Source organism: Protopterus annectens, chromosome 1.part2, assembly GCF_019279795.1.
Source record: "Protopterus annectens isolate FY-2018-M chromosome 1.part2, PAN1.0, whole genome shotgun sequence".
In the NCBI taxonomy this organism is placed as follows: domain Eukaryota; kingdom Metazoa; phylum Chordata; order Ceratodontiformes; family Protopteridae; genus Protopterus; species Protopterus annectens.
In genome coordinates this window covers 508,117,356-508,127,535 of record NC_056727.1, presented here as the reverse complement: position 1 = coordinate 508,127,535, position 10,180 = coordinate 508,117,356, and the positions used below count along the sequence as shown (strand labels likewise).

The following is a 10,180-nucleotide window of genomic DNA, read 5'->3' as shown; positions in this document are numbered from 1 at the left end:
GTATGACATTATCCCAGGAGGACTTAATGGTTGCAAACAGAACAACTAATCTAGGACAGGACGCTAGTCCACATTAGGGTTGCCACCTTTTCAAATGCCCAAAGTGGGACAATTGTGGTAGACACATCAGATTTTGCTGGTCAAAACATACCCATGGCCAGTACAAAGGACAGAACTTCACTTTTTTTGCGTAAATAAAAGCTTATTCTTGGAGCATTTTATTCGCTTATTCTGTTTCTCAGAACATTTGTATGTTTCAGGTACAGAATAACTGTTTTATTCAACTATTACATAAAATATAGGAAATAATTTTGCCCTAATATCTCAGGACATTTGCCATTTTTACATTTTTTTTTTCAGGACACAACTGCCCAAAGAGGGACTGTCCCTCGCAAAGTGGGACAGGTGGTAACCCTAGTCCACATCAGGAAGCCCATACACTGGACACTACTATGAACAAGTTGGATGAGAGCTACTTTCCTAGGGCACGTCCTTGGAAAGTGGAAGGAAACGGGATCACCCAGCGAAAACAGAAATGAGATGCAGACTCCTCTGCAAGTAAGGCATCATACATGAGAGTTGACCTCTCGACTGTACAGATATTTGCAAGATGTCCGATTTTTGCTTCATACTTTTGGTCTATCATTATTTTCTGACTTTTTATCTTTAAGGACTTGCCAGTGATTTCTCAGAAAACTATAACTCTATGAAAAATGGACCAAACGTTTTTTAGCTCTTCTTTCGGTTTTTCCCGGTTAGGGATCAACACACCGGAACCGCTAATGATTGGCAACAGATTTATATATATATATATATATATATATACACACACATATATATATATATATATATATATATATATATATATATATATATATACACATACACATATACATATATATATATATATATATATATATATATATATACACACACACACACACACACACACACACACATATATATACATGTGTGTGTGTGTGTGTGTGTATATATATATATATATATATATATACACACACATGTATATATATATATATATATATATATATATATATATATATATATATATATATATATATACACACACATATATATATATATATATATATATATATATATCTATATATATATATATATATATATATATATATATATATATATATATATATATATATATATACATACTAATAGATATATATATATCTATAGATATATAGATATATATATATATATATATATATATATATACACACACACACACACACACACACACATATATATCTATGTGTGTGTGTGTGTGTGTGTGTATATATATGTGTGTGTGTGTGTGTGTGTGTGTGTGTGTATATATACATATATATATGTGTGTGTGTGTGTGTGTATATATATATATATATATATATATATATATATATATACCCGCAAGGTTTTGGTCCATTTTTCATAGAATTGTAGTTTTCTGGGAAATCACTGGCAAGTCATTAAAGATAAAAAGTCAGAAAATGATAGACGTTTGCATACCTTTCAAGTGTACCTCATTACGAGGAACGTACCTCATTCGGGGTCTTAAAAAGTTCATGTTCCACGTTGAAAGAGTCTGTAACACATTCAGTGTTAGGAATTTTTTCAAGTGAAATCCATCGTAAATTGACATTCATCATATTAATTCATTAAAGATCTCCTTACGTAAAACCAGCATATTTTAACCATTCTATGACCTTCCTAGTTGAAGTTGTTAGTAAGCCATCGGTATGTGTTCCACATTTTGCCCATTTGTTCCACATTATGAAGGCGAGTGTTGCTCGATTTGGAGATGGAAGGTTGAGAGCTATGGACGTTTGAGTTTCAGAGGTCACACCCTTCGGAAAATGTATGCTAACACAAAACCTGTTATTCTATTTACTTTCTAAGTTTGTAAGAGCAATATTTAAAAAAATGTTGCCTATTTTCAGACCTTTGTCCCTCCATTATTTAAAGCTTTGTGCAGTTTTTTTTGCTCTGAGAGGGTGAAATGAGCTGGATGCTTGGGCAGTTTATTGTGTTTGGTACATTAGGAATTCTGCTGTACTTTGTGCAGCGTATTACTCTTTTCAAAGGCACGTTATGACACAAACCAGAAAATTGACGTTAACTAATTTCCTTGAACAACGTATTCAAATATAATTTCTATTCCAAAGATCGCATTTAGGGTCTTCGAATATACATCCTGAACCCACCGAAGCCAAACTAGAATAACTTATCATAAATAGTTTATTCCACCAGTCAATTCTGAGGAATCACTAGAAAAGTAAAATTGAAAACTATTCATCATACATAGTGCGCGTTTTCAAATGTCCGTTATGTCGATATTATAGTACCAAAGGACAAGTGATCCTGGCCCGGTGTAAAGAGAAGTAAATGTATTGATTCGATGCTACAGGATTGTGAATAAATTCATGTATGCTCCTGGGACGTGAATAAATCAGTTTCTCACTTACATTTTCTAAGTCTGCCCAGTAGGGAGCTGATGTAGACACACCCATTACACTTTGCCCACTTACTGTGCTCAGGTCATTTACCAAAACATAAGCAATCACTTTAAAGTCACAAATGCCTTATGACCCTAGAGATTAAATATAGTACAAATAGCCAAACCTGTTACACAGAAAACGAACCTGAATTAGTCAAACACAACTATCAAGACTGTGTATGTACCGAGTCCATGTAAACTCAATAAGAAAGGTGGGATAGCAATTTCACTTCATAAATATAAATTTCCAACCACCACTAAAACATGTTAGTAGTAAGTAAGACTTAACATCTTACTTTCCATATAGTGCTATTAGTACTTAACACGAAATAGGCAATTCAAAAATGTAAATCGTGCTATTTACCCTGGTCAGACAAACATTCAGTTTGCATTGCATTGTATTTACGATATATTGAATTACATTTTAAAGAACTACAGATTTTTCTTACCCCAAGAAACTAATTAAACGTTTGTGTTATGTCAGATTTACAACGTTTATATTACAACCGTTTTCTTTATTTTTCCCTAACAGATGTGTGATCTAATTTCTCCACAGACAAAACTTCTGCATCTATCAGTCATCCCACAAATAAACTGCTATAAGTAATGATATATTCACAAATAACAGTAGAAGCAGCAACAATAAAACGGACATTGTTCAATATATTACAGACATATACATGAATAATATTACATTACTTCACCGCATTTGTGGTGTTCTACTTACAAGTTCTGGCAACATAAGAACATCTGGGAAAGACATAATAACTTTAGGTCCAGATGGCAACGGAGATGCATTGCTGTATATATTTTGGGTTGCAGGATTTGCAGCCATGTTTCCTTCTTCAGTACTTTTTTTCTCAAAGTCTTAGCAAGCTAATATAAAGAATGCACCTTTCTAATCCAGCAGGTGTTCTCAAATAGCTGAGGCACAATGATACACTCAAGAGACTTCAAAAGGCACACCTTAAATCGGTTCCACCCTGATCAACCAGCTTTGTTATCTGTCATTTTAAGTGTGGTAGACTATAAAATCCTAATAACAATGCAGCAACCAAATTAATTTGAAGTAAAAAAAATGGACAGTGTTCTCAATAGCTCTTGAGGTATGCTCCTTGAGATTACTTTTGTTTCACAGTTTACAACTGTCCTCTTTTCTCATGGCATTAAAGCTTATTCTTTTCACTTCTTTTATGTACATTTTAAATGACAGCTGCTATATACTTACACTCACAAATCAGAAAGCTTCTTTCTTGATACCAGTAATGCTTTCATAAACAGTTGTTGTGAAGATAGGTGAAGGCTACCAGCCTAGCCAGATAGAATTCTGTAGATAATTCTGTCATTTGTAAATATTAACGTAAGCCACAGACTAGTTCTCTTAAATGAGAAAATATTGTATTGGATGTTGAACCGAAAAAAATGTAACAACAGAGCACTCTGCTGTAAGAAAGCTGGTAAGTCAAGCATTGTGAAATTCTTTGATCTAAAACTTGGAGCTGAGATGTCGAGAGGGAGGCATTCTGCCTATTGTTTTGAGCCCAGAGTTAATGGTTAGAATTTACATGTATAGTTTCTTTTATTACTCTGGCTTCCTGACCAGCTACAAGATCAAAGGGGCTATTAACCTCTGAGTTTCTGTTAGCCTGGGAACCAGAAAGAAATTATGTAATCTGAAATGAATTATTGGTACTGTGTTATCAATTTAAGGACAGAAAGAGTGAGAGCATTTGAGCATTTGTCTTGAGAACATCCAACATCACCAGCACTGTCTTTCTCTATATGTAATTTTATTTTAGAACTGTGTTTTCCCTTAGATATAGCTAGGAACAGGAATATTAGTCTTTTTTCTGTATTGATGTCAGAACTTTTCTACTGTATTATTTTAAGTATTTATCTGTGATCTCTGAACTACTCTTGACTAGCACTGTGTAGTAAGAAGTATTGTCTTGTGTTTTTATTATTTATTATTAAATATTTTAAACCTTTCAACTGTGGCTGTTTTGTGTAGAGATAATTTAAGCTCTAAGAGTACATTACATGTATATAGTGATACTGGCCACGCCACTCCAAATAAGCTTTGACTGTTCAGTTGCACTTGCCATTTGAATAATAATATTGCACAGTAATAATTGGGCACCCTTTCATAGGGGCCTTTTAGTAGCTGATAAATATTAGTGGGTGGTGGCAAGTGGTACTACTGTATAGTCTGGGTAAAAGGACAACAGTTGCAGAACCTGTGCCAGCCTTCCCCAGGAGTGTCTGTGTGGCTGTATATAACTCTTTTCTCAAAGTGTGTGTGTGTGTGTCAGCTACTTGGGCAGGGACACGAAGCACTGGTTGGACAGAGAGGGTGCTGGAGGTTTTAGCTTGCCCGCTAGGCTGAGATCTGGACCCTATAGCTGTGCCAGTGGGGAGTCTTATTGGGGATCTGGAGAGAAAGGGAGAAACCAGCTCCAGACTGACTGTGATCTCTGTGTGCTCTTAAGGGAAATTATACTTTACTGTATGTGTATTCGGTTCATAGGTTCATAGATTAGTACTAGGCTAACTGCTCTTGTGAGCCATTTTAAGCCTAGCCAATTATCCCTTGTGAGACTCAAACCCTGCACCTTGTGTTTGTAAGGCAAACACCTTAACCATTAGGCCATCCTCTTAACCATTGCCCTTTCCTTATATAGACACCCCTCAGTGGTGTTAGTGTTGAGGATTGAGGCTCCTTGATTGCTGGGCCAGTGCATGGGCATCACATATTAATTGTTTGGCAGTGGTGGGATATCCAGACCACATATTAATTGGTTGGCAAATACTAATTGGCTTGTAGTGGTGTGGGTAGTGTGAATTCCTGTAGTTTGTGTACAGTGATCTCTGAAGATTTTTTTGTACTCTAAATCAGCCACACAGTGAATACTCAGAGTTCAGATCACAATTGCTTTATTTCTTTTGTTGGCATAGTTAGTCAGGGAGAGCCGGCAGCATGTCAGCAGAGGAGTATGGAAAGCTGACAAAGAACCAGCTGGCTGAGATGTGCCAGGCTATATAGTGTTTACATATTATTAAATGTTATACATATAAAAAAAATATTCTTACATCTATGGTTCTTAAGATTTTTTACTGTTTATAATTTTCAACTTAGATAAATATGGTGAAAGATCTATCTTTTATAATGATATAGACATTTAATATTTTAGGATGTCAGCAAAGCTGTACAGTTTTTTTAAGCATTAAGTGCCCAGTCAGTATGATGAAGTAATGCTAATTTAAGAGTTAGACTATATATTGTTGAAGTCTTTGAATGTTTTTATGGTCTGATGAAGTGGTGTGTCTACACCACGAAAGCGCTAACCTAATAAATTATGTTCTTATGAAATTAATCTGCCATTGGCTGGACTCATTGAATGCTTTTGTGGAGATTTTGCTGTTTTGCTTTTACCAGCAGTCCTTTTATATCAGCTGTGACTTATTTGGTGTTGATACTCTTATTTTTCTTTTGACTGTGGCTGGTAACAACGGCAGATGACAGTGTTGGAAGGGCATCCAACGTTATTTCTGATGCTGGGATCGAATTGGACTATAACCTGAATGTTCCAAAAATGACTGAAAACAGTTCCTCTGTGAGGATGATGGAGTTTGTAAAGAGAAAATAGAATCCTTTATTAGGTAATGTGCTTTTAGGGAGAGATGAAGACAATGAATATGGTGATATCGACTATGTACTTTTTTTGAGAGAAATGCATAAGTTAAAAGACCTCCTACATAAAATCAAAAGAGTACAAGCACAACAATTTCATATGGAAGCCTGTCTTAAATACAATTATTCCATGTCGTCTGAGGATGCTAAAAATGCCTACCCAAGGTGAACAACATCCTGAACTTTTATCTAGGTGGCAACAGCTGAATCTAGAGGTAAGCTTTAACTACATACGCTTACTTATAGAGTTCAGCGATAAAGAAGAGTCACCAATCATGAACAATATAGTATCTCAGAAAGAATTGTTGTTTCGGGATTATCCCCATGGACTTGTCGAAGAGGAAATGTGTAATATCTTAGACTCGCTGAAACTGTTTGAGAACAGATTACTCAGATAGAAAATGGGCAAGTTACAGAGGGACATAGACGACTTTAAAGTGGGCCATGTGTTTGTATGGCCCAAAATACAGTTGCGTACAACTGCTGATCGAAAAACCACCTTAACACAGACAACTGATAGAGCTGAAAAATCTTTGGCTGTTACCTCCACCAATGACAGTGTATGTATGGAAGAACGGATGGGAGCCAAACGGAAAGCCAATGCACCTCCTCTTTTTGAAGATGCTGATGGTGCTAATGGCATCCAAAGTAGTAAGAAGAAAGGTCCTTCAATTTCTACTGCACAAGCAGACAGTAATGAACGATTACATATTTTAAATGATGAGGCTTCCTCAGGTCAACAAGGCTTTACACAGTCTCAGGAAGCCTCAGTTTTTCGTACACTACTGATTCGACTAAATCTTATGGAACTGATAGACACAGGTCGCAAGATGGAGAACAGGACTCAAATAATAAGAAGAAACTCACAGAATACTCCCACCAGAGAGTAGCAGGGATGAAAGAAAGCTCTGAAAAATCCCTGATTTGGAATATTTTGTTGAGAATATTAAGTGAAACTGAACAGAGTTTATTAAACAAAGGACTATCTTTTATTCCTGCACAGAGGGCTGTGGTAACAGAGGCAATACTTAATCTAAAATGTTTAATAGGAATATATTATTGAAACTAATGTTTAATAATGAAAATGAAATTATGACAAATTGCTATCACAAACCTAGCACTTTTGTTCCACAAAGCCATCCTATCACTGACACTTTTTTTACATTTGTGTGAGAATGAGATGTTTGAAAAATTATTTGATAGGAAATGCCTTGCCTTTAATAATCTTAGTAAGTTTGATTTTGAAGCTCTGAAACAACTTCAGTCTGATAGGAATATAGTAATGAAACAGGCTGATAAAGGCGGGCTAATTGTAATCATGAACTATGATTATTATTACAATACCATGGTTGAGATGCTTAGTGACAGGAATACCTATAGGCCTATGAGTCGAACCGAGTTGAATGATTTGATTAAAAACATGGAATATGTTTTGCATGATATGTTTTCTAGAGATGTTATTGATTTGAGCTTATTTAATTATTTTAAGGTACCCAAACCCCTTATACCTACTATTCATGGGTTGCCCAAGATCCACAAAAACCCTGTTAACCCTCCACTTAGGCTAATAGTCTCAGGTAGCAACTGGGTTACTGAACCGCTATCTATTTTTATTGAGAAGAATCTAAGGCTTATTGTAGATAAAAATAAATATATTTTGAAAGATACAAAACAATTTCTCTCAGACTTGTATACTTTTTTGAATGGAGTTAACATCCAGAATGAGTCAATTATACTGGTCACATTAGATGTGCGTTCTCTTTTTATATGTATACCGAATGCGTTAAGGGCAGAGATATTGAGACAGTACCTACTTTTAGATGGGACATATGGGAGTACACATATTGATTTGATATGTCCGTCTATGTTTTTAGTTTTGCACAACAATTCCATGATGTTTCAGCATAATGTCTATCTGCAGGAGGAAGGCATAGCTATGGGCACATCTAGTGCCAATAGCTACGCCAACCTTGTTATGGCTAACTGGGAAAACAAGCATATATTACCAGTTAATATGTCTGAACAGATCATATTTTATAAGCATTTTGTTGCTAATCTGTTTTTATTATGGAAGGGTAATTACACTGATTTAAAAATCTTTTATAAAAGAATTAATATCACCTCTCCATTTCTCACATTTGAAATGATTTATTCTGATCAGGAGATATATCTTTTGGATGTCTGTATATATTGGAATGATAAAGGGAAACTGACCACCAAAATGCACAGGAAAGAATGCCATAGGAATCATCTCTTGCATAGGAGTAGTATGCACCCCAAACACATTTTTAGAAATGTGGTTAAAGGCCAACCTCGAGAGCCTCCAGGCTGACAGCCAAGGATGAGATATTCGAAAGGGAAGTGGGTGATTTACAGAATAGATTTTTTAGACAGGGGTTATACGGACTCAAAGACCCAAGAAATTGTAACAAACACAGTTGGTCTGAGAATGGATGCAAGTAGACCATACTTTTCTGAGCAAGTAACATCACATAAGAGTGAAGCTGCTAGTAGTGGATTAAGAAGGAAGACACAATTACGGGTACCCACCACGTTTTGGAGTGATGTACATTTAGTTACAGATATAGTCAGGAAGTACTGGCCTGTTCTAACCCAGGACTCCCACATTCATAGTAGTGTGGGTGACAAACCAACTTTTTTATTCAAAAATAAAAAATCACTGAAGAGATTTTTATGCTATACAAAACATGATAAGAAAAAGAGAAATACTAGTGATAGAAAAGGCACTTTTCCGTGCCATAAATGCAAACATTTATTTTTATTTATTTGCAGCTTGATTACCGGGGAAGTCCACTGGGCTGAATTGACCCATTTTCAGTGAAGGCCCAGGGAGAAAAGCTCCAAGATGCATTATACAATTTAGATACAACTGATAGTTAATATTAAAGATAATATTATGTAGAATAGTTACTCATAAATGCATTCAGTGTCATGCATAGTTAACAAATTCATTAAGCTTGAAGGTAGGGATCATACAGTTTCATTTGAGGAAAACAGATATGTGTTAGGTGTGGAAACAGTTTACATACAAACCTTTTAAGAAAATGTATGTTTTACATACACACATCAACAGTAGAATGCTATTTACAATATTTACAAGGTTGGGCTGTGTGAGGGTAGCTGTAGGAGTTGTTGAGAGCTTAGAGAGAAGCTATAGAAATTGTTGAGAGCTTAGATAGGCTCATAGGAAGATAACTATGAGAGTTGTAGAGCTTTGGATTCAGAGAGAGAACCCCCTTGGGTGAAGGCATGTACATTTCCATTTAGTGGACAGTGTTTGAATAGTTGGGTTTTGAAGTTTTCTGAGTTTGGTATGGTTCTTAGTGTGGAGGGAAGGGAATTCCATTTTTTGCCTAGTGAGAAAGATAGGAGAATTTGGCCAGCAAGACGTTTAGGTTTATGGATAGTAATTAAGTTCTGATTTTCAGATCTGAGAGCTCTGTTGGGTGTATAAGGGGGAAGGATATTAGTTAGAGGGGGACATTTTGCTGGGTGAAATATGAGTGTATATGCAGTAGTGAGTTGGAGATAGTCTTGGTAGTTTGGGAGTTCAAGCCAATTCAGGGATTGTAGGGTTAGGCAGTGATGGGTGGTATTTTTAGATTTAGAGGCAAATTTAGAGATTTTGTTGTAGCAGTTTTCTAGTTTAGAGATGATTGAGGAGGACAGGTTGGTTATTAGAGGGGCTCCGTATAATAAGGAAGGAAGAAGATAAGTCGAGGCCAGAGATTGCATGGTAGAGTTGAAGAGAAAACGATTATTCCTATACAGCATACCTAGCTTTTTGTGGGTTTTCTTAATATTTTGTTGAATATGAATATCAAACTTGAGGTGTTCATCTACAGTAATGCCAAGTAGTTTGGAAGAGGGGACCACTTCTATAGGTGAGTTGGTTTGACTATAGACTTTGAAGTGGTTTTTATCATAGGAGAGGGTCTTTGTGGGAGGGAATAGTA

The 10,180-nt window shown here is 35.7% G+C and overlaps 1 protein-coding gene across 2 annotated transcripts in view; it reads right to left on the bottom strand.

The window, feature by feature from the left end:
• The window catches only part of LOC122789881 (myelin and lymphocyte protein-like), a 278,451-nt gene that overhangs the window by 143,724 nt on the left and 124,547 nt on the right, over positions 1-10,180 (bottom strand). Inside the window, exon 1 of one of the 2 annotated variants that reach the window (XM_044057316.1) lies at positions 3,240-3,435. The exons of the other annotated variant lie outside the window; for it this stretch is intronic. Coding sequence (XP_043913251.1) covers positions 3,240-3,347 — 108 coding nt within the window. The 5' untranslated portion in view covers positions 3,348-3,435. Of the gene's footprint in view, positions 1-3,239; positions 3,436-10,180 lie in introns of those variants that run through there. 2 annotated transcript variants of the gene reach the window in all.